Source organism: Catharus ustulatus, chromosome 6, assembly GCF_009819885.2.
Source record: "Catharus ustulatus isolate bCatUst1 chromosome 6, bCatUst1.pri.v2, whole genome shotgun sequence".
Classification (NCBI taxonomy): domain Eukaryota; kingdom Metazoa; phylum Chordata; class Aves; order Passeriformes; family Turdidae; genus Catharus; species Catharus ustulatus.
Genome location: NC_046226.1, coordinates 17,067,370 through 17,093,179, shown reverse-complemented (window position 1 = coordinate 17,093,179; position 25,810 = coordinate 17,067,370). Strand labels below are relative to the sequence as shown.

Sequence of the window (25,810 nt, the reverse complement as noted above, 5' to 3'; positions counted from 1 at the left end):
ATTTTGCTTACCTCTCTCAGCGTAGCTAGTGTTCTCTTATCAATTGTAACTTGCTTTAGGAGGTCTTTATTGTCCTTTTCAAACTCTTTCAGTTTATTAGATGAATCTCTGAATCGAGCAATTTCCTTTTCTAGTGTCTTGTTTTCCTTCTCAGCAACTGCCAACTTTGCTGTACTGTCATCCAAAATAGCATCTTTCAGCTCCACTTGCTGCCAAAGCCGTTTTGTTTCTTTCTCTAACATTTTTTTGTCTTTTTCTAGCTGAGACATTCCTTGTTCTAGGGCTTTGTTTTCCTTTTCTAACCTCTCTAGCCGTTTGGCAGAAATCTTTAGTTCTTCAAGGTTCCTCTGGAGGACCTGATTTTCACTCTCCATTCCCTGAACTTCTTTTTCTAATTCCTGGATCTTTTTACTGCTGTTCTCCACAATTTGCTGAAGTCTCTGGTTTTCAGAATTGATACTCTGATAGCTTAGCTCCAGCCTCTCTGATTTCTTGTTCATTGCTTTTAACATTTCCACATTCTTTCTTAAGTCCTCTTTCTCCCTCTCCAAATCTTTATTTTCTGCTTCTATTTGTGCCATTTTTGTGCTGGTAAATCTCATGGTCTCTACTACTCTTCTAAGCTCCAGATTTTCTTCATCCAATTGCTTGTTGTCTCTTTCCAGGTCACCAAGCCGGATGGAAATATTTTGTAATGTGTCCAATGATTTTCTTAGTTTCCTATTTTCCACTTCCAGATTGCCATTCTCTTGCTCAAGAACTTCCACTTTTTCTGTCACTATTTTCATCACTGCTGCCTTTTTTGTGAGTTGTTCATTCTCCCTCTCCAGCCGGTGGAGCTCTTTTTCCATTTCTTCCACTCTTTCCACTTTTTCTCTAACCTGGTCAAAATCCTTTTGCAATTGTTTCTTCTCAAATTCCAGCTTGCTCAGTTTGCTACTCGTCTCAGTTACTGTTTCATGAAGGATTCTGTTCTCTTTTTCAACATCTTTCACTCTTGCCTCACTGCTCACTTGTGATCTTTGTCTCAAGGATAAGACAACTTGATTAAGGTGATCATTTTCTTGTTTAAGGTCCTTTATCTACATAAACAGTTGTGCAAATGTTATTCATCTACCCTACAAGTGCAGTACAAATTAGCCCTAAAGCACAGAAATTATTAACAAAATCATATCCATTTAATCCAAGACAAATTTCTCAGGAAATTACTGACTAGAACCAAGAACCCAAATTATTGAAAAAAATTGTTACCGCTGGTAACTCATTACTTTAATAAATTAAAAACTGTGCTACATTCCTGCTACCATCCAAGCAGACTGAGGCAGAAGGAAAAAGCAGACAGAGGACCTTCAGAGAATACCTTGGAGAAGACACTTTGTTACAAATCATTCTTAATAGAGGGTATCTTTCTATCTAGGTTTACCTTCATCTTTGGGATCTGAAGACTGAAATTATCTCTGGTAAGGTGCCAGGAACCTCAGAATACTTGAAAATGTAGAGCAGTTATAGATGTCATTAAAGACACACTTCCTGCAAGGACAGTACACTTACCCCACTGGTCAAATTTCAGCTGATGCAATTGTAATTTAGACTGCAATTTGCATTTGATTCTTATATTAGACAACATCCACACAAATTAAAAGGGCCTAGACCTGAAAAAATCAGACTGCTTTTTTTTAACAACTGGGAATATTTCTGGTTTTACTTCCTGCCCTATCTTCAAACCATCTATTAATTCCTGCCACAAAGACCCTGTATTTGTTCTAACTAAAATGTAAGACTTTGTTGGTAAAGTCCAGTTTCCCAGGGAGAAGTCTGGATAAAAATCCTTCAAGATAAAAGAACTACACAAATAAGACATCTTGCTATTTAATTTTCACCTCACAGAAATTTAAATTTTAATACAGGTTGAGAATATTCAGACCAGTCTCTAATGATCTGAGTCTGTATTTTTTTCATTTGTCAAATTAGTACAGATGATACTCGCACAAATCTGTAATAAGAGAGTTTTCAGGCATTGCATATGAACTATAGTGGTAAGAGCTGAAGGGCAATTATCATGTCAATCCAGAAGACATAAATACTTTCTCAGCATCTCTTGTAAATAGAGCAAAAAGGCTGGGTGGCTAAAGAACCTCAACCAAACTAATCAGACCATACAGGTGATGGAAGACCAATCTTTAGCAACAAAGTGGGGATTTATTTGCACATCCTAAAACCAGTTGGTATCTCATTTATTAAGATCCAGGTGCTTTCTTCCCCTCAAGGGGAAATGTCTGTTCCTATAGTAGCATTAAGATCCCCTTTTGGTAACAAGAGCAGGAATCAGAAAACATGCCGGGCTTTTACACTTGAAGAAGCTTTTAACCTAGATTTGAACAAGTTCAACCTGCACTTAATAGCTCTCAAATTGCCTTACCTCCCCAGAGAACCAAATGTTCTAAATGGCATCACTGAATTACCATTACTGAGCACATGTTGTTATATTACATTTGAGAAGCTCCCACCTGTCTGTCTTTGTCGGCTTTTAGAGTCTCCATGACAACTTGTAGCTGCTCTTTATCTTTTATCAGCTCCTCACTCAAGGTTTCCAAATCTTGATTACTTTGCTTCTCTTTTTCAATTTGATTTTGCAACTTCTCAATCTGTGTGAAGAGAACACACCAAAACACATCAACCAGAGCTTGGCACAAGGACTATTTGCACTTTAAGTAATTTTGAAGACCAGAGAGAAATGAGATGAGGACTAGGGCTGAAAGATTAAATCCCTCTCTCCTGCAGTTATGTCTCAGAGGAGAAAACTGCCTGTTTTGTTTTTCTCACAGTGCTAAGAATCTTCTTCATACCTTTTAAGATCAGAGCATATAAGGCACAGCAGTAAGAAATGCTTTGTTCACTTGCCTGCTGAATGCCCTGTTGAGCTCCTGTCAACACAGGAGTGTTTCTGGTGCTCCCCTTCCCGAGGAACTTGCCTCCTCCTAACCTCTCCATCACTGATGGTCTTACCCTATCAGTGAATGCAGACAAAGTTATTGAGGCACTTCAGTGAGCAACAGCACTAAAAGAACAAAACACCAACCTAAAACAAGCACATAGGAAAAACACTAAAGCACTGGGGTAAACTACTCCCTGTGTTCTGTTGGCCCTCTTTTCCCCAGCAGGTGACAATACTGCATTTGAAAGATTTGTGAATAAGGCTCCAATCCTACAACAAAGTTTTCCTACTTATTCATTTTGAAATTTGTACTTGTAATACATGAAGAACAGAAAAGCAGTAGCTCTTCAGAACTTGGAACCAAGAGGTTCTGGGAACTATACTCCCCAAGTCAGGAAATAATTCCTTTTTAAGCTTGCAAAGTACTGTGTGCACCTACAGCTCTGTACAAGCATCAGCTCATTTTTGTTTTGGTATTATCAGCTCTGCCAACAGTGAAAATGTCAATGAAAGGGGTATTAAATGTAATTCTTACAAGTGGGAAATAGCTGGAGGCTGGGCTCTGCCTATATCAACATGCCCCTCATTACAGGAAGTGTTTAAACAAGCAGGGGCTGCCCAGATTGGAGATAAGGAGGGCTCAGCAGTCAGAAACGTAGCCATGTGGAGGTTCATTGGTCTCAAAGGAGCTGTTCAGAGAAAGCTGCAACAAACTCAGTAGTTCAGCAGCAACTGATCGTCATCTGCACTTCCCAGAAAACTGGAAGCACGTAAGACATTACTGTTAACAGCCCTTTTCAGTTAGTCAGAAAGGCAGAGATAACAGACAGGTACAGTGTGCCTGGAAGGATGGTTTTCTACTACTAGCTCCTCTGAAAACCTTGTAAGAAAGGGAAAAAAAATGTACATGACTTTTCCTTTATAACATCTCCTCTTTGACTACCTGGATAATCCTTCAGCTACATGATCCCACCAACCAGATCAGCAGATAAACAAGCATATTCAAACAACAATTTTTGAAAGTCTCAGAGAGTAGATGAAATCTCAGCTTAGTTAAACAACTTCAGGGAGACAAGATATTACTATGGATATCTCAGGAAAAGTTACCAAAAGAACCCCAAAGACACAAAACATATGAGAAAAATACTTCTTTATCTCTTGTTCTCTGACTTACATGTGCTTGACTTTAACACTCCTCCAGACCTCTTGCACTCACCCCAATGTAATAAATATTCTGCAATAAATCAAAGACTTTGCCTATTATTTCCCCTGGCATACCTTGCTGTATTCTAATTGAGGGGAATCACAATCGTTGGCACTAATACAGTGCTGTAACAGGAGGTGCCCACAGGAATCTGCCTGGGCCAAAGCCAGAGACTGACCACAGTTGTTCGAGTGACTTAAATTGCTGTACACCACAGGTATCTGCTGAGTGCTTTCTATGACTCCATCTCCAATTTTAGACATGTGCATGAGAGCAGGATTGAATTACTTACACACAACAGGTCATAAATAGAAGTGTGTAAGGAAGAGTAGAGTGAACCCAATCTTTGCAAGTTTTCCTTGTTCACAAAATAAAGAAAAGAAGCAGAACTGATCGCAACTTAGCAAATGAATCTCTCCAGAAGATGGAATCCTGTGCTGGATACTATTCTCCCTGGCAGAGAAACGGGTTAGGAATCTAGGAATCCACAAGCAGCATTTCTTATCTAGGTGCTTTCTCCCCTTGACCTTTAAGGGATTCAGCTAGCTCACAGGCAAGCCAAACAGAACTGAAATCATTGCATCAATGTCTCACACACACAAGTTACAGTAATGGGAAAAGGAGAAATGAGCCTTATATTCTGGATAATGAATGAATGGTAGGAATGTGTAAAAATCCAACATTAAGGTGTTTTATACTTTAGAGTAGGAAGCATCCTTTTTCCCCAGCAGCACTTGGCTCAATTCATCAGAACTGAGGATTAAGTAACTAGCCAGACAAAAATAAGGCTTAGTTGGAGGTGAACTGAGCAGTGTGTTTCACAAGGACAAGCACTGAGCTGGCATTTGAGCTAAATGTAATCACAGTTAATAGCAGAGTGCAACACACACATATATGTAAATAAATTTACAAAGTGATGACCTTCCAGGACTCTGGACAGCAAGAAAGACATTTAGAACCTGTCATTTTGCTGAATTGTGAATTGCTGATTTCACCTGCGTAATTTATTTGACTTATGTGTAAAAATTACTAAGCTTTCCAAAACCAGAAATATTTCAATGTGACCATGGCTTCCTTTCCCAATAGTGACTGTTGTGAGACAACAGAAAAGAACATAATCAACAGTACAATCTGACAGGAACAAACAGCCACTGAAAATGAGCTTTTATTTAACAGAAAGTTACTTTTTCTTACAGTGATGCACATAAGCAGGTAGTGAAGTAGAAGTTACTAAATAAAATTATTAGAATTTCATTGCATTAGAATGCAATTTAATAGATGGGGCCAAAATCATAGTCAGTCTTATGGGGACCACAGGTAAACTCCCTGAAAACACTCATAATTCAGGAATGCTGCACAGCCCCATGTTTAAAAAAAACTAAGAGCTCTGTTTGTTCCTGTGAACAAATTACCTTTTTGCTAAGCTGCTGATTTTCCTTTTCCAGTTCCACAAACTTCAGGTTGCTCTCTCTGGAGGTCAAGGAGGCATCTCTCAGCTCTTGGATTGTGTTCTGCAAGCTCTGATTATCCTTCTCTAGCTTCAGTATTCGACTTGAAGCACATTCATTCAACTCAAACACAAAGGACTTTCTGGCTGTTGAAACATGAGAAGCAGAAGGTGGCAGTGATTAATTCATAAAAGTCTCATTCTGAGGTGCGCAAGATCCACTTGGTTTAAGATTATTTGTGTTGGTCCTACAATTTCAGCAGAACCCATCTGCATAGATAACCATTAATACCTTTAATAAATAGAGTACTAGCTAAACAGCCAGCCATCTCAAAAGTTGCTTACTTTCTTAACTCTTCTTAAATGTGCTTCAGTCATGCTGGGAGAGTGTCCAATGTTAGGAACAAAATTTACTTTGATACCATCTCTTACTTTCATCATAGGAAATAAATTGAGGCAGAAAGTAAACCCCTGCTAGTGAAAACTCAGGTATTCAATTACATTTAGTAATAGAAAAAATTCTTAGGAAAGAGAATTCTAGTGCTTATCTTTACCACTTCCTCATCAGGAGTATACTGAATCACAGAGAATAATTTACTGCTAAGCACACAGGCACAGGATACCCACCAGAATGCTGATCTGAGGAAGTGTCTGAAGTTGAAATCTTAGAACTAAAATATTTATTCAAGTTTTACAACAGAGATGTTATTTTACTCAATGCTTGTAGATCAAAAGTCTCACTACCTCTCAGCCTCTAAACCATCACCTGAGCCTCACTGCTGTGTTAATTTCTCTGCCCAGCATTTGAATAATTACAAGAGAAACCTTCTTGTTCACATGAAATAATTACTACCCATCATCTCAAAACCACATTTCATATGAAATTGACTTTAACACTGTTTTTAAATCTAAGAAAATTAATAACTCCTTCTAAATAAGCACTACAGCACACTGAGTACTTTAACCTGGCAACTTTCTGAGATTGGTAAAATCCTGTTTGTCTCTTTCATGAAGCATCACCTGGACAGCCTTGGTCAAGTGAAGATTCAAATAACTAACATTAACTAAATACTCCAGTTGAGTTCTGTTCTGAAGTGAAGTCCACCTAAATTACATTTTCCTGTGGTTATTTTTAAAATTATTTTTGATAATATACACCAAACTAGCTAGTAAAATCTTCTATCTGCCACCCTTGCAGACTCAACTCAATATCGAGGAATGGGAGAGTTTCCAAAATAATTTTTCAGTCTGACTCTATTTGTACAAACAAGCTGCATTCAGCAACATGGATTGAAATAAAATTACTTAAAGAGAATCACTGTAAAATCAGAACATAACTTCCATGAAACAGAAGTCCAAAGTTAGATGCTCTTCTTAAAAAAAAAACAAAAAAAAAATCCAGCTTCCTTCACCTACTGAATACAAGTTTATGGATGTTCTCATTTCCTCATCCTTTTTCTTTTTTCATCAGTTTCTGAAGCTCCAGCGCTAAAATGCTAAACATCAGTGCAGTGATAAATTACTCAAATTTTGGAAGTTATGTTCAATAGAAATTAGTAAAGAAGAGTTAACAAAATAAAACTAGCATTCTTCCTTCTATTAGATGAATAGTGAAAGCAAATCAGTAAGGGAACAAAACTTGGTATTTTAAACAGGGCATAAAATTTAGGTTTTCTTACATTTTCCTGAAATACTGTTGATCAAAATTTCTAAGTTTTGACAGAATTGTGTTTTCACCCCACCAGCACAACGAGCAATATCCTTGATTACACAGAAGGAGTAATAGTGACATTCATTTCTCAGGTTAACATAACCTGCCTTGCAAGATTATTATTTAGCAGTAACAATTAACTAGCTATTAATCTTAGTGAAGAGAACTTAGATCCTAGACAGCAAGATTTCAGACTTGGTGTGAGCCATACACAGCTGCTTTACAAAACAAAGCTATTCTAGACAGTTTCACTGAAAACATCTGCTCACTCTAATTTATTCCTTTGTCTTCAAGTTCAACGGTTCCTGGTACACAAAGCCAAACATGCAAGCCTTAGCAAAAGAAGGTGAATACTCAACAAAAGCTGCACGTTGAATTAGAGGAAATAGCTTGTATTTCCCAAGTTCCATTTAGAATTGTTATTTAGGCTGGCATGATATACAAAATAAATGTTAAACAGAAACCAGTGCTAAAATCTGTCCAGTGAAGAATGAATTAGTTATGTTTGTGATTGTTACGGAAATCAAACCAACCACTCAAAGAAAAAAATCAGCCAGTTATTTTAACTGCACACATTTTTCAGTATCTAGTAAAAATAAATGACTTCAGCATACATTACTTCCTGGGACTTAAAGACCAGTTAATTGTCCGTATTAACTGTACTAAAGAATACTAAAGATCACAGACTCCACCCAACCATTCAGTTAGAAATATTCAATGTGACATTTCTGCTGTGCTATTTACAAAGCTTTCTTCTTTTCTTTTTTATTTTTATTAAAGTGTGATACTTAAAAGTCACTCTCGGTGACGAACAAAACAAAAGCAAAACATTTTGATGCTTTCAAAAGAAAGTGAAAGGATGATGAATACATTTCAGAAGTTCAAAAAAAATCAAGGTCAAAGTCAAGTGGCTGAATGAGGGAAGCTTTCCAATCTAGGATACAACTTTTGTCCCCAACTCAGTCAACCAATCTGTTTATTCTGGAACAGACCACAAACACCACAACTACCCCAGCAGGTACTCACTATCTGCAAGATCAGTGCTTTTAGACAGTTGTTCTAGTTCCCAGCCTAGGTGTGCAGACTCATTCATGCTCTGTTTCTGTGCAATCTCCAAGACCATGTTCTCCTCCAGCAGTTCTTCAATTCTCTTCTTGTCTGTGTCCCGGTCCTGTGCAAGACACATGTGAATGAAAGCGTGTTCAGCCCATCTGTAAGGTTCTGGGCGAGGCTGCTACAAGCACAGTAGATGTAAAGGGTAGAAGAATCTCCTTAAATACTGTGGTTTTATAATCAAATACATCCTCAGCATTAGGTATTTGCTGTGGGCTACCTATATAAGCCAGAGAAAGCACAGCCCAACTGTTTAGCACCAGCTCTGGTCCATGATACACTTGGAGAGAGGGGGATGGCAGGGCCACTACAAGCTAGGACTAGTGTGGCAGACTGGATTCAAGATGCCTCCAGAACTAAGCTCTTCCAAAAAATGTAGCATGATGCTCTGACACACTGGAAATTCTTCAGATAGAACCCTGAATTCTGCAGAGCTCCAATTCATCACATTGAACTTGGACACAGTTGTACAGATCAGCAAGTAACACCTGCCTTGTAATTTGAATTCTAACTCCTGAAAACAGATCTGGAGAATGAATCTATGGTGCTTCTTGTGACTATTTGGGACATTTGCTTTTGTGGGAACTGAAATGCTACCCCAGTGGTTCCCAAGTTGTCAGAAACCATAACCAAAAATTCATAAAGTCACCAGAGAAAATTCATCAATTCACCCAGAAAAGCATGCAAAATCTCCAGCAACTTTGGAAAAATTGAGCATGACGTGACCTTTATAATATCCAGAATCATAGAATCATTAAATGGTTTGGGATGGAAGGGACACTAAAGATTATGCAGTTCTTGCCATAGGAATGACACTTCCCCCTAGACCATATCGCACAAAGCCCCATCCAACCTGGCCTTGAACACTTCTAGGGATGGGGCACCCACAGCTTCTCTGGGATACCTCTTTCAGTGCCTCAACACCCTCACAACAGTGAAGAATTCTTCTTGATACTATCTAAACTTACTCTCTTTTAGTTTGAAGCCATTCCCTCTTGTCCTACTACCACCACATGCCCTTGTAAAATGTCTCCCATCATCTTTCTTTTAGGCTCCCTCCAGATACTTCAAGGCACCCTGGAGTCCCCTCTTCTCCAGGCTGGGAAATTCCAATTCTCTCATCCTTTGCTCACAGGGGAGGTGCCCCATCCCTCTGATCATCTTGGACACCCTCCTCTGGACTCACTCCAACAGGTCCATGTCCTTCTGTGCTGAAGACCCCAGAGCTGGATGCAGCACTGCAGGTGGGGTCTCACCTGAGGGAAGTGGAAGAACAGAATCCCCTCCCTCACCCTGTTGATCATGCTGCTTTGGAGGCAGCCCTGGGACCTGCAAATCTACCAACACTGCACTTGACCCCTTTGACAATGTCATATATGAAGATATTAAGCAATACTGGTCCCAGTATGGATCTCTGAGGGACACCCCTTTGTACAATCCCTGATGTACAGATTCAGTCATCCCATATAGCATCCTCCACGTTTTTATTTCTGACAGAACCTGTTGAAAGCCCTGTATAGATAAACCCACAAGAATTCAAATTGTGGTGGGATAAGAGGAGGATTGTTAAGTAAAATACCAGAGATAAGAGTATTTAGTATTTCTTGTGGGTTTATGAAGTCCAATGTTGCTTTTTGTTTATAGACAGTAGTGTCCCAATTATTAGCTTTCCTTATTTATGAAGCAATAAACCATATCTGACTTACACATAAAGAAATTTTGGAATTTTGTGACTTTTACAATGGTAATGGATTTTTAAAGACTCTGTAATGGCTGGGGATTTTGTTTCCAACAAGAGAGACTATTTACTAGAGTAGATTTTATTTCCTACATTTAAGAGATTTCTAATTAAACAGATTTTAGTATCTCCATTAAAAAAAAGTATGAAAGCAGTATTTTAAAACTGTGATATAACTTCTGCATAAAATAAAATTCAGTCTCATACAAAGTAGCATTGGCAGTATCTACACTGCTAATATTACACTATTTCAAGAATTAATGTACAGAAAGTTCAATCTAAAAACCTCTTCAAAAGCACTACTGATTTATTTGCCTGTCTCCACCAGTTTCTGGGACTTGATTTAGTAATATAAGCATAAAAATGAAAGTAAAAAAAATTAGCATAATGAAAAAGAAAGTGCATACCAGTTCTACATCATGAAGTTTGGATTTCAACTGCAAATTTTCCTTCTCTAACTCATGCAGCTTATCACCACGAGCTCTTGCCATGGTTAGCTGTTCTTCTAGCATGGCCTTTGTTTCAATTAATACAATGTTGTCCTCTCTTAATTCCTAGGAAAAAAAATGTAACAGCATTAATTTCCGACTGACTTATCAAGTCTTGACAAGTGATTTTCATAAAGTGACATTGCAAAAAACAAGAAGGAAATCTGATACATTAGTTTCAAAGAACGACTTTAACCTAATATTTTAATGAGAGATGATAGTACATTTTATTACCTTTGAGTCATTATGCAAGTGAATCTAGTATTTCTTAGGGTTTTTTTCCCAAATTTTACAAGCTTTTCTTTTGCTTCATATGAGGCTAGATCAAGAGAAGCACACAGAAGAGAACTGTTCTATTCCAATTCCACTGTTATAATACCAATTCCTTTGCCAATTCATCATAGCCCCTTATATTCCCAGCTTCAAAACAGATTATTTACTTTCAAGGGATGGGGAACAGCATCCATCAATACATTCAAGATCCACATTGGTGTTTTAGTACACTCATGTGCAAATATCTGTTTAATAAAATTTCTCTCTCTCTCATGAACAGAATCTTAATTCATGTGAACAGTGGAAGTTGTTTTACACTTATCCCTTAACACTCCCTGCCACTTCCCCACTAAAAACATGAGCATGATCTGCACAAGCCATGTTGCTTACTTATTAGAGCTTTTGGATCTGGTTTTACTGAGTGGAAGTTTAATTTATTATTTTGTTGTAGCCACAGCATTAGAAACAAGTTAATTATACGGTACTGCAACTGTTCCTTGCAAATAACAAATGAAACTCTGTGGATTCAAGTATCTTATTCTGGAAACATGAAATATCCAACGCATGAAATCTGGTCATGAAATGTTGGTCATGTTTTAAACACATTTATCAAAAATGTCTCATTTTAAGCTATAATAACTCACTGCTAGCTTTTACTTTTGTTGATCCTCAGATAAGTCTTGAGTCCAAGACAAATGTTCTATGGCAGGAATGCATCAGCATTTCAAAGATTAAAAGGATACAGTAAGGAATTTTCCCCAGATGAGCTACAACTGAACAAGAAGCAGATTGAGTTTCTACAGAAACTTTGTCCTTCTCTGATTTCCTCCCTTCTCTCCACATGCATTCTGCTGTTCCAATGAAATATGCAAAACCAGAAAATGTGCAAACAGGACAAAACGCTTGACTTCAAATATCAAGTCTGTGCTGACACAGTGTTCATGTCTGGTCTCTCAGACCACAAATAGCCAAACCAAGTAGATTCCTGAAAGATCACCAGGCATGAGAAATCACTTTCACAGCTTCATCAGCAACTGCATTCTCATTTTTTGGGGTGTAATCAGCCTTAAGAAGCCTTAGATGGCTCACTTATTTATAAAGTAAACAAAAAGAATAAAGAAAAGATAGATGTAAAGAATGACTCAAGAGTGTCTGATGACAGCCATTCCCCCTGCCTTTTGATACTACAGGGGGCCATCATTTAAAAGCCTTTTATAGTCATGGTTGTTTGTTGCAGCTTGACTGTATATGGCATAACATGGAAAGTCTACCTTATGCCCTTGATCTCTCAGTGGGTCAGCTACCAACTTGCAAATCGTGAGACAAAAAATTTCCCTAGTATAATAGCACTAAAAGGACAAGTCTGTCCGTGTTTGTGAAGAGGTTAATCTTCAATTAAAATGTCTGAGTATGCAAGTAACTAAAATAACAGTAATACTGAAACACTAAGGTTACAGAACCTGCATTTTGGGCCAAGTCTGAGCTAACAGGGTCACTTCAGGGTGGGTAAACTTAAAAGGCTGACACTAAACAGATGACAGACTGGAAGAAGTGCATGGCACAAAAACTGCTGGGTGTTATGGAAGCTGCCAGAGTATCTGTAATGAAACAACAATGTGCCAAGAGTTTACTTTGCTAGATCACCACACTCAATCTGGACCACAGCCCTAAGAACTAAAGTGGTGTCTGACCTCAAAGACATGACCTCATAACTATCCTTAAAACTGCCTACCAAGCAAGAACTAGTTATTTTAGTGTCTCACCAAGAGTCAAACTATGTGCCAAGTATGTACACATATGCAGGCTCTGGTACAAACCACACACCAGGGGGAACTGCAGTATATGGAAAACTGAAGCACTTTCCATTGAGCACCCAGGATGGACAGTCATGCCAGTTCAAAGTAGTTCTGATGAAATATTAAATTAATAACCAGGTAGAAATGCCTGCTGTGATGAGGTAGACATTGCTCACTCTCAGATCACCATGATCTGAGGTTGTCTTAATATTGAAAACTTCATATAATTTAAATAATTAGTCCATGGGAGCTTTGCAGAGTTACATCTCAAGGCCTGGGAAGCAAAGCTGTCCTAACTAAAACATGTCCGTATTAACATCTCCCAGAAGTTGCAGAAACAACACAGATGACCTAAAAATCTATCTGGCTACAAACCACACTTGTTAGACAGTCAGCAGGTGGTGGTCATGGGGTGGTGCTGCTTCCACTGGAATTATAGTTCATTTTTAATTGAATTAAGAAATTCATCAACATTATTTTATAGTTGTAAGTTTGTTATAAAATAATCAGCAACAAAAACAGTTGGCTGTGAATTTTTTTTTTGTTTAATACACTGAGTACAACTCAGTTTTTGCAGTTTCTAAAATGAATTACATATTGCGGCTTGATGACCTATGAACTATAACTTGAAATAGCTTTAAGAATGTGTGCTGTGCATTCAGATGGTCACCATTAACTCTGGGGATAAGCAGTTGCACAATCAGAGTGTGCTGCCACTAGGAAACATCTTCAGTAGCAATGAGTAGCAATGAGTAGCAATTGTTTAAATCTGAACAGAGAGAATTTACACATGCATCTGGACCCAGTTCAAACCTTTGCCTTCTGGCAGTTTAGAAGCTGTTGCCACTGAGCCGTAACACAGTTAACATCTTGTGATAATCAAACATTGAACACTCATATGATGACATATGAGAGATGCTTTTGCTATTTTTTTAATTGACAAGAGATTCCTCCCATCATCCTGCATAGGAATTTTATTATGGTGAGAAGAAGGAAAATTGGGCAAAGCATAACCCTCGGCCTGAGCAAATAATCTCATCCCATGGAACAGCAAAAGGTTCAGTGGAGATGCATCCTGGAAAGGGAGCTTTGCACTGCAAAAAAGTACCTCCATGGAGGAAGCCCTGCACTGAGCTGCTCCTTCACATTCACAGTTGTGACCTCATTAAGCCACATCAGCAGGAAGGTTCCAGAGGACATTCATGTTCCTTGAACAACAGTTCAACTAAAATGTCACTCCTGAACAATTTGTTAAGACATACGGAGAAGTAAAGCACCACACAAGTCCTAAATGCGTTTTACATTGACATACAGACTTGAACCTTTCGCATTCCTCCAGCAACACCAGGAAGAAAAAGATTTTAAGGGCCCACTTAACAGCTTTCTGCATTGATGCACAACATTAAATCCTCTTTTTCTTCTCTCCTCCCAATCTGGCACTGCTTATTAACAACTGTGAAGACCCTATGAGCCTTAAGGTCTCACATTACCACAGAAAAGCGTGTGATGCTGAACACACCTACATTTCCACTGTGTGCTCTGGATGATTTGTTCAGGTCGTAAGGGTTAGAGCTTAGCAAGTCATTGGTAACCAGTAAATGCCATGAAATGAATAATCACTGTACCGTCTAAAAGTAAAAATCTCTACCATGTTACATCCCTGAACAAACCTAAGCAGAGACTATACTAACCCCAGTCGTTAATTATTCTTTCAGAGGGGCAGAGGACTTGAGTCAGATTTAACAGAAAACTGAGGCCCTATGGAAAGCTGGATACTGGCTAATATGCACAGCCTTTGTGCTACTCTATGACCATAAAAACACAGAATAGGGCCCTGTGGAATCCCCTGAAGGCACCAGCCTGAGACCAATGGAGTTTGCCTGCTGCTCAATGCTGTCAGTCTATGGCTGAGTCAAAACTTGATCAATGATGGGAGAGGGAGTGGTGGGAATGTGAAACTCGCTGTCTATTCTAAACCACACAGCACCCTGCAGACAGCTGTGCAATCCTGTTGGCCATCAGAAAAGCTCAGCTCCTACAATAGTGACTTTTGCTAAAGGTCACGTTATGGCTTCAAATTAGATATGTGCCAGATCAATGGGAAATATTCCTGGTCCCACTACTGTATTTGTGCTGGTTTTGGCTGGGGTAGGCCAAATGGCTAGTATGGGGATGTCTTTTTGATTTGGCTGAACACAGTGTTGACAATATAGAGATGTTTTTGTTATTGCTGAGTAGGGTTCACACAGAGCCAAGGCCTTTTCTGCTTTCTGTGCTGCCATGCTGGTGAGGAAGTTGGGGGTGCAAGGGAATGTGGGAGGAGACACAACCAGGATAGGTAAGCCAAACTGACTGAAGGGATACTCCAGACCATATGGCATCATGCTCAGTATATAAAGTAGGGAGAAGAAGATGGAAGGGGAGGACATTTGGAGTGATGATGTTTCATTTTCCAAGTTATCATTACACATGATGGGGTTCTGCTCTCCTGGAGACGGCTGAACACTTGCCTGTCCATGGGAAGCAGTGAATTAATTCCAAGGTGTGCTTTACTTGTGGCTTTTGCTTTCCCTATTAAACTGTCTTCATCTCAACCCATGAGTTTTCCAGCTTTTACCCTTCCAATTCGCTCTCTAATCTCAATGGTGGGGACTGAGTGAGTGGCTGTGAGAGGCTTGGCTGCTGGCTGGGGTTAAACCACAACAGTATTGCAGGGAGGTATCCCTGCAGAACCAGCACTCATCTCTGACATTCCACAGCTCCAGCAAAAACTGACAGGGTGGAAGAGAGAGCGAGTAGAGGTAGAAGAAATTTGAAACTAACATGAAAGTCTCTTAACTGAATGCTTTGCTAAGCAAGATTAGCAGTGCAGGACATGCAGACAGCACTGCAGGAAATTACTGGATCTGAGACAATCGAGAAGGCTCCTCCCTTGACCTCAGATGAAGGGGACACAAAAACTCCTCTCCGAGCTCCAGATAAATTATCTGAGCAGCAGGTAAAGCTAAGCACCTCCAGTGCTTAGGGAATGCCAGGATGGTTCACTGATAGCCAGTGTGTCAGGGTAGAGCATGACTGATTTGCCAGCTTGAGGGAGGAAAACAGAGAGAGGCAGAGCTTCATAATTCCTAATGCAAACTGGGAATTACCGAGAGGCAAGACAGGCTTTTTGTAGTCTATTACTACATTTAATAACCATCCATTTTAGTGAACCTATTCATAAGAAGCCGCAGCTAGCTGCCCCCTTAGGTTAAAGGAGGGGAAAAAAAATCACCTACATAGTAGAGTTTATAGAGCAGAAAAATAAGGTCTGTGCTCTCAGTCAGAGGCCTGGCAACATCACTCTTCTACCTAACACTTGGGATTTTATCTACTTATAGTGAGGTTGTCAATTACCAAATCTCCATTTGTTCAGCAGTCTGGATATTTATTTGACTTCAGCTGAAGTGTTATGTATGTGGATTACTGGGAGTTTTGGTGTGACTTCCTCAAAGAACTGAAAGAACAGAGAGTAAGAGTAGTCCTACCTAATTTTAAAATCAACCATGTTGAGCCAGTGAGTTTGGTCAGACAATCCCTAAGGTCTTTTGCAACCTAATTCAATTAATAATTCCAGAATGGGCATAGCTGAGTTACTCACATTACTACTGGAACAAAGCCACGCACCTCTCACTGACATACCCCACTCATGACACTAGGGAGGATCCAAAGTTTTTCTCCTTTCTACTACAAGTACCAGTTACAAAAAGGGGTGGCTAGAATTTGTCATCCTTAAAAATGCCATTTTAACAACAGTTGCGTCTGCTACAAAGCCCTAAAGAAAAACATCCAAACATTCACTTAATTTATAGATGGTATTTAAAATGTCAGTCCAAGGAATAACTCTGGAACAGAGGGAATTTACCTAAACCTAAACTAAAGATCTAGACTCTAGAAAAAGCATCCAGAAAAGGTCTATCCCGTTTAGCCACATAATGCTGAAGTAAGCAGAGTTCTTTAAAACTAATGGGCATTTATTTTGTGTGTACCAAGTACTTCCTCTACTGAAAGAGGGTTTAATGATGCTCAGTCAATAACTATGATGTATGTTATGAAAATTCTACTTTCTTTGATGTTCTGCTATGGTCAGTTCAATGACAAATGACACATGAATTAGTAACACAACAAAAGGCAAATCTTTCTCCTAATTTTCACTTGCCTCCATGCGAGCTTTGTAAAACTCCACATCGTGAAGTTTCTCTTTGCACCGAACCAGCTCCATCTCGAGTCTCTCCACGCGGTTTGCCTTCTCTCTCAAGGAATCGAGCTCATCTCTGTATGCTCGAGCAGAGCGAGCATCTGAGGCAAGGTGCATGTTCTGCGGGGGATAAGCAGGGAGAAAAATCTAAATGAATGCTTCTAAGCATGTACTTTAAATTATTTTTTTTTTTGTATTTACTTACTGATTGTAAGCATAGACAAATAGCATTCCCCAGGTTAAGGAGTAAGAATTCTCCTAGTAGTCAGTAAATTCTCTACAAGAGAGAAGTTCTTCAGCCTGTTGGACCTCTGACATTACTAATGACTGATGCTGCATAAGCTTCAGGCACTACTAGGCTGTTTGCAAGCTGAGATTGCTCTCAACAGTTAAATGGCAAGCATAGCATCGTTATGCCACAACCATCATCTTTAAACAGCTTGCTGGACTAAGTTGATATCTTCATTATAAAACAGGCATAGTAATAATTTTAGCCTCACACTAAAACAGGATTTTTTTTTTTTAAGAAGATTATCACAGTAGAACAAGCCCATCTCACCTCTTGCTTTATTTTTTGCAGCTCTAGGGTGAGCTGCTCAACTTCATGTTTAGAATCTGCAAGCTGCTCAGACTTCTCTTCCCTGAAACGGATTAGAAAAATCTTAGTAATTTTTGTTCTTTCCTGAAACAATATTGATTATATAGACACCGCCAGGAATATGTAAGGGAAGAGAAAAATCTCCCAGCATATTCTTTGTTATGACAGCTTCATCATTTCCTCATGATACCATAAACATATCATGGATCTGAGTTTGTAACTCTATTTTTAATCTAAGTTCCTATGTTTAAATCTCATTGGTGCACCTGCTGTCATAGACAGCTTCCACTTTAAGAGCAGAGCTAGCAGTTGGTATTTTGAAGGGGGGAAGAGAAAGATATGAGACACAAAAAGAATGAAGTAGCCATCACTCTAAATTTAAAGGCCAATTAGGAAAGAAGAAAAGATGGAACACACTACTAGCTTCCTACTGCTCTGATTTGAAAGGTGTGATTCTGAGAGCGCCTATGGAAGCCAGTATACTGGAGCCAAGAGGCTCTTGCACTCTCAGGATGTATAACACTTCATATGCAAGTCTCTCTAGAAGCACAAAACAATGGCGACTTACAGCTCCTGACGGATTCTTCTCAATTTAGCCTTTGTGTCTGCCAGCTCAACTGCAAGGTGCTGCTTTTCTTCATTAGAAAGAGGGTTGGCAGGGTTTGGTGAGGAATCTGGACTTGGTACTTTCAGAGGGCTTGGCGGCTGCTGAGACTGCAGATAATCTCTCTCTTGAGTGAGATCTACAATGACCTATAATACAAAAGACTATGTAGTGCCAAGAGATAAATAGTATATTTATACATTGTTTTAAAAATACCTAAAGATTATTTTTAGATTTAGGAAATTATTAGTCTGGCATGATACAGAATTCAAGAGATAGCCAGGAGTGAAGGTTATACAGAAGAATAAAGGAAACTCTACTAAGCTCCAACCACTAAAACATTCTTCTTCCAATGTTCAAAATATGTAGTCTATTTTCCTTGAAGAATTCATAAAAACCTATAACAACTAATAGTTTTAACTAACACAATCACAGTCAAAAGCATGACAGAAGATTAAACGGCTAAAGAAAGGGAGAAGGCTTCTCCAGAGATCTGAAGGGAAAGGAACTGACAAATCAAAAAAGCTAGAGAAAACAATGGAGCCCAAGAGGGTGGATGCCAACAGAGATACTAGCAAGCTCTGCCTGAACGACTGGACAGACATGCAGGGATATCTGGTCTCCACTTTGTGGAGAGACTGCTCATTCTCCTCTTCACCACATCTTAGTGCTTACACAAGAATTAGTGGAAAAGTCAAAATCTTTCTACAAATTTTCAGAGGTGTAGTAGAAAGGTGCAAAAGAAATAGAAACCTAGTGCACAAACAAGACACAAGAGAAGGAATGGAGCCCACATCTGCTGCTTCTCATGAGCTCTATATGGGAGAGATATGTCCTCATACTTCTGTGCATTCATCTCTCTCATCAATGAGCCTCCTGAGGTGGAAAACCATATTCCTGGAGAGAGACTCTAGTTCTTCTGGGGCCATATCTGGGAGCTCCAGCCACTGCAAGTCAAAGACATTCTCCTGATTGTGAGTCACCTAGGAAAAGGAACAAAAAAGTATGTCTTTCCACTGGTTGAGCTGAAAATCTGTTCACTATATATGCAGCATCCCCTAATTTCTTCTATTCAATAAATTAAAAAACCCAGGCTGCAAGTAATAAATGCAACTACTTAACTTTAACACTATCCAGAAAATTTTGGTATTTATATTTTTTAGAATTATTATGTCTGATTTTTAAAAGTGATCAGATAAATATCATGATCAATAGCATGCGCACTTGCGTATTAGAAGTGTGCAGCTGTCTCACTGACCCTGAGGTGATTCCCAGAGAGATGGGACTAATCCCACACCGAACATTACTAAGAAGAATCCCTAATTTCAATGAATTCACAATTTGCAACTGATACAGCTGGGAGGAGCTGTATCAGCTGCAGAAATACCTCTGGTTGCTGCTAGCAGTATCTTTCAACTGGTCCCCCACCTAAATTGATTTACTCTGAATCATTTTTCAGAAACATCAGGCAGGTCTCTCAAGCTCAGTTAATGACTGCTCCAGCTTTTGTTATAACTATATCCTTAGATGATTTTTTTCTTTCCTAAAAATCAACTACTTTTTAAGTGTTAAGAAAAAAGTTTGCGTCTCAAGATTTTTCATATTTTTTCCTCAAATTCTACACCTGCATGCACGAACACCTGGGCACAGTCAACACCCATTCCCAGTGAGGGGCACTTCCACTTGGTTCTCCAAAGTAAGAGACTTTCTGTATTCTTTGGTAAGTCTATCCAAATTCTTTCCTTCTTCTGAAGCCTTAGAAATCCAAGAATGCTTGTAATTGGATCAAACACTGTTTTAAAGAGAGCATATGTCCAATTTCAGCTCTTCAAGACAATCTAGCTCAGAGGTCACTGTCTGAAGTGAGTCACGGGCAGGCTGTGTCACCTACCACAGGGCTTTGGGACTAAGTGCTTACACCACTGGTGCAAGAGGCTCTGCAACTTCTAAGACACAGGTGGATTTTGTCAATGTTGCACATGGATCCTTGCAACAATTCCTTCTGCATAACCTATAAGCAGCAAGCAAGGTATTTACTACTGCATCTCTTCAAAAGACCACTGAGCCAAGTAGCGATCCCAGCATCTAACATTTTCATCATATAACTATGTAGTAACATAGTCAATTTTCTTTTTTGTGAAGTTCATGAATCTATTATGAAATTCTAAGCCATTAATATTTTATAACAAAAAAATCCTGTTAAGGAAGAGAGAGATACAACATCAAAACAGACAATACTAAGAATCCTACCTCCTGAATGTGTGATACAATGGCAGCTTGGGTTTCAATATCCAGCTGTTTTATTCTGTCAATAAACTCTTCTTTCCTTTCACACTGTTAAAAGAAAGCACACCCTGAAACAGTGCTACACTGCTACACACCTTAAAACTTACAGCTCCATTTTTCATTTAAATTAAAAAAACCCCAAACTCAAACAACCTACACTGCTAAAAAACCAGGATCTACACTTTATCACACTAGAAGGTATAACACTTCACTGCTCCATATGGAACATGAATCAAATTATGCATTAAATTATTTAACCTTTTTAGTCAGTACAATCAAGGCTAAGTTAAATGGCTGGTTTTGCTCTTTAAAAGCAAGTTCATCATGCAATGTGATCAAGAGGTGGGGAAACAGCCAGAGAAAACCATCACAGCTTCATTAATGGAGCCGCACAAATGTAAACCTTCATTTACACTCCGTCATTTAACCCGTCTGCTTTGCTGTTTGCATTTTGTTTGTTTTGGCAATGAAAAGAGATGCATTACTTTAGATACTATTTACATCAATGCCCAATGCTGTTTGTTGGACTAAATCAACATATGCTTTAGATAAAAACTGGGAAACATTCTGGATAAAAATGAATGACATTTCAGACAAACAGATTTTAGTAAATCTTTTACTTAAGGCTTTAGAAGAGGCAGACATCTGCTGTCAGTATATCCATGATTGTGCACTAAGAACATTATTGCCTTCTTGTAACAACACTGCACTGTGAAGAACTTAAGCAGCATTTAAAAGTGTTTCTTAAACTCATTTACAGTGTCCTTCTGGGGCCTGGTTCTGAATCTCAACCATTTACTTCCTTGGGAAGAACCTCAGAGCAGCAAATGAGGACTGAGGAGGCACAGCAGCCAAAACAATTCTTTGTGCTGCAAAGCAACACTAACATAATTCAGAGCTGCAATATGTAGACAGCTTTACCCTGACATAATTGAGCTGACACAGCTGAGCAGGGTAAGTGTCCTAAGGCACGGCAAAAACACAAGGCAGACCTACAAACAAGGTCAATTATCAGCAAAGGCCCGCCTGCAACGAGGCCATTGTTTACAGCCTCAGAGGTTTGGTGGGCAGAACACTGATTTCTTTATCTGGTAACTGCTGTGCATTTCTTCAGAGTTTCCCATATACACTGTCTCTCTATTTATTTAAACAAATGTCACACAAAGATCCCTGCACTAATATACAAAGTATCTATTAATCTGGTATTTTGGACACATAATATGAAATAAAAATACTGTGCAAATAAAATCATGATTCATTAAACAAATATTTGGACTTGTTAAACTATTTGTTTGGCATTAACATGTACTGTTCCACTTTGTATTTTAAAACAGTAAGAAAATAAACCAACGACAATCTTGATATCAGGAACACTGTTCAAAACTTATCTCGTCCCACTGTGTTATCGAAGTTAAAAAATACACATCCTGTGTCTGATTAAGCACTGGCAACAAATTGAGGCTACTGCTATCACACAATGTCCTTCCTCTCCCCTGCATTTCTTTCCTTCACCTATTGTGTTTTGCACAATTTAGCTCACAAGCTGTCTTGAGCTCAAGATTTGTTCATACAGCACTGATTTTTGGGTTGATTTTTGCATTCTGGGAAAAAAAACCCCACAGATTCAAAAAACCTTATTTTCTATGAATAATCACCTGCACAGCACATCCCAGAACCAACAACAGCAGCTTCTTGATTTCATCCATACTTTTACCTAGAGAGGAAAAAAGATCATCAGTACATATGTATAATAGGTAAGTACTTGTAAGTGATCCTCTCCAAAAGATGTGCCTCAAAAGAGAAGTAAGACCTTTGAACAAGTGCCTGAACATGCCCATTATAGTTACCATATTTTCTATGTAACAATGCAGTTCTTATGGATTAGTTTAAAATCCCAAATCCAGCAAGACATTTCCCCTTGATGTGTTATTCTCACCTGCAATTTTCTAAGGTTTTTCTGACCAATACATCACAAAAAAAAAATCCTTTAAATAGTTCAATGCATATGACCAATGCTTGTCTCTTGTGTTAACAACGGGTGCAGAAAAGCCCAACAAACCACCCACACGTCTCCTCCCTCAAAAAAGCCCCACCAAAATAAAACAAAAACACCATGGGCAGAAGTAAAGGAGGGTTACTTACAAAGAACTTGCCCTAAATTCTCCTTCTGTAAAACAGTCGCCATTCAGACTTCCCAAAGCTGAATACCATTCTGTGCATATAAACTCTCTCTGAGAGATAGATGTTTCAGCAAATAAATTCTGCCCGTTCTGCATCAAAGCCTGTTGCCACTTTGAAGCGTAAACCCCATGTGGTAAGAGGGCAGAGAATGAGGGATGTGTAAGGGATACTGAGGAGCTGGCCATATGCTGGGAGCCCTGGGGAGAGGAGACACAGCCCCTGTGCTGCTGCAGGCAATCCTGCTGAGACCAGCAGCCCTGTCAGCCACTTCCTAGGGCTAGGAGAAGGAAAGCCTCAAGTTTCTCAAGGGGAACTGGTGCAGCTTAGAACCAGCTTGTTTCAACAAAATTAATGTCGATTGTTGGATGGTAAAGGAAATCATGCATATCAAAGTTAGACAAAGGGCAAGGCAAAGAGGGCAAAAGGAAGGCAAAGAGTTTCAAAGAGAAAAATAAAATATCTTTACAGAGTTAGGTTCAGGAAAAGCCTGTTCTCATCCACACGGAGGGAAGATGAGGAAAGAGAAACAAAGAAACCAAACAGGCCACATATAGCTTTCTCTCATCCCTACACATGTGCATTCTTCCCGAGTGTGTAGCTGTGGGACTAATGCTTTCATCTTATACCCTGATTTACTTGGGTGTTCAGTTGCTCCTATCACTAAATAGATACTAATTTCTGAGTGCAACTGTGCTACAACACCATGCCCTTGAGAGGCTGTCCTGGCAGAAAGTCAGAGGCATGTGCAGGACCCAAGGCCAGGGAAGGGGAGTTAATCTGACTCATCAGTTAAGCTGCCACAGCCCCACAGCTGCACAAAGGCATTGACCTAAATTACCACAGGGGTTCCTGCCATTCCCACACCCTCACAAGCCAGCATGGCCACATGCAGGCAGCTTAGGAAATAACTTGTTTCCTGATTTCCGGGCACACAAACATTCTAAACCAGTCTTTAAACATACCTACAAAATTTTCAGCAACTTTTAGGTATGTTCATCTTTACAAAAACTCAAGAAAGCCCTACAAAAACCACCAGTAGAGATTGTATGAATGAACACTACAATTCTCAATATCCAGGTCCCACATTAGTAACCATTAAGATTTTACAAGTAGAAATTCTTCTCTTCAACAGGGACAGCCATCTTTAAAACATGCTAGTTACACTTCACCCTGTAAATACAAGCTTATTCCCCTGCAGTATATTTAAAAACTGGTTTTGAAAGACATACAATCATTCTTGCTTTTCTCCCTGCATGCAGCATCACACAAGGCTTCCTCTTTCCTCAAAGTTACAATTTAATACAGAAATTCCATTTCAGTCTGTGCAAGTCTGTATGACTCTCAGTAACACAATCTTAAGCACAGACAATGACACAAAATCCTTTACCAACAGCAAAAAAAACCCATCTGTTACTTCATGAACAGTTCCTCTGAGGGCACTATAGGGAGACTATTAGTTTGGTCAGAAGGTATTTTTTCAAAAAACTGAGTTCTCATTTCAGCACTGGGTTTTGCTGTATATCAGCTTCAAAGCAATACAGACCGGGTACTAAATGCAGAGCATGCCTGTGGGACACAAAAGCAAGTCATAAACTTATAGAGAGCAAGTGACTTGAGCCTGTCTCTCATTGGCCTGAACTTACTCTCTCCATGGAGAGACTGAAGCAATCAGGCTCCTTGCTCTGGATCATGCCAGACACAAGACTTAACCCTCGTGTGCTCTGGGTACCTTCATTTGTCAACCATAAATTTCAATCTGTGCACCATGGCATCCCAACTATTCTTGGGGTGAGCTTGAAATCACTCATTTTAGAAAACACCACGGTTACTTCCAAACCGTGACAGCATCCATACCATCCTAAAGACACACTAAAGCCATTCACACCACACCCTACATCTCTGCACCAAGGCTTTGCTGTTTTCTCAGTGAGGTAACAGATGGGCACTGATGTACCTACATGACCCTGTGAGGTGAAACACCTTTACCTATTACAGCAGAGTAACTTACCAAGGTCAACCCTGGTCTCCCAACAAGAATTGACCTTGCCTGGAAATAGTCCTTTGAGTGAGACCTTACCCCACACTCCAGAACTCCTGTGAGGAAGTGGAGGCAGACCATGGCAAGCCATGGCAGGGATGGACAAGCTAGAGTTTATAGAAAGGAGTGAGAAATTAAGACTTGAGATAATCATGAATGATTAAGTTTCTTAATGTTTTAAACATAATGTTTGGTAGTCTGCTCTCTTCCCTGGCAGCCTGCAGTGAAAATTTAGCTGTCAGGATTATTCCAAGGTTTCCTTTTCAATAAATTTTACTATGCTTGCAGACATGTTACATCATGTAATGAAAGTGAGATTGTACTACCCACTAGAAACACTTCTAAGGCTTAAAGGTCCACTGAGCAGATAGACCAGCCACACAAGTGTTTCAGAAGATTGTGTGTGATTAAAGAGTTCCATTCCTTGGGCTTTCATTCAGAAGTTGTTTCCCATGGGGAGGAGACAGTCTGTTGACATAAAGGCACTCCCAGATCACTCATTCTCAAGCTAGGTTTGAGTAACATTTTAAAGCCTTGTAAAATAACACTTTTTACAGGAGATTTTTAAAAATAGGGTATGAGTATGAAAAACCTCTCTACCAATCTAAAGTGCCTTAGAGAGAGTTTTCAATTCAACCTCAAAACAAGCCAGGAAGGGATTAATTACCCCTCTCCTCTCTCATCCCACCCTCAGGAGAACTGAGCTACCACACACTTCAGCGGAACGCCCAAGGTGACGAAGTGAATCAGAAGCACTTCTAGGACTATTACAGAGCACCGCAGTGAAGTTCTACAATTCAGACAGCGCCTCTGTCCTGCAATGCACTTGCAAAGCAAGTGACCTTCACCCCAATTCAATCAGGCCTTCTAAACAGTTCTCATGTTTTTCAAAAAGCTTGATTTCTGCCTATTTAGAAGATGGTAAAGCTCCTTGTGCAACCTCAGAAGTAGGAATGTGCCAGCTCCTCTACTCTGGCTCGATGGGATGACACAAGTGCTTCTCAGACAGCTGGGAAGAAAGTCTGCTGAGTCTACTCATGCTTATTAGCTGATCTTATCAAGACAGTGTCCTCCTATGACCTAGGATGCAAACAGTTAGGTCTGGGGTAGCTCCTTGCAGAGAAATACCCACAAGAAAAATGGAAAAGAGACACACCATCA

At 39.4% G+C, this 25,810-nt stretch overlaps 1 protein-coding gene across 2 annotated transcripts in view; it reads right to left on the bottom strand.

The window, feature by feature from the left end:
- The window catches only part of CCDC88C (coiled-coil domain containing 88C), a 94,989-nt gene that overhangs the window by 25,806 nt on the left and 43,373 nt on the right, over nt 1-25,810 (bottom strand). For both annotated transcript variants that reach the window (XM_033062944.2, XM_033062947.2), the window contains exons 5-15: nt 22,086-22,144; nt 20,395-20,478; nt 18,987-19,127; nt 18,109-18,293; nt 17,502-17,583; nt 16,904-17,062; nt 10,556-10,702; nt 8,324-8,468; nt 5,552-5,733; nt 2,508-2,645; nt 12-1,082 (exon numbers count right to left, since the gene is read on the bottom strand). In XM_033062944.2, coding sequence (XP_032918835.1) covers nt 12-1,082; nt 2,508-2,645; nt 5,552-5,733; nt 8,324-8,468; nt 10,556-10,702; nt 16,904-17,062; nt 17,502-17,583; nt 18,109-18,293; nt 18,987-19,127; nt 20,395-20,478; nt 22,086-22,144 — 2,393 coding nt within the window. The remainder of the gene's footprint in view (nt 1-11; nt 1,083-2,507; nt 2,646-5,551; nt 5,734-8,323; nt 8,469-10,555; nt 10,703-16,903; nt 17,063-17,501; nt 17,584-18,108; nt 18,294-18,986; nt 19,128-20,394; nt 20,479-22,085; nt 22,145-25,810) is intronic.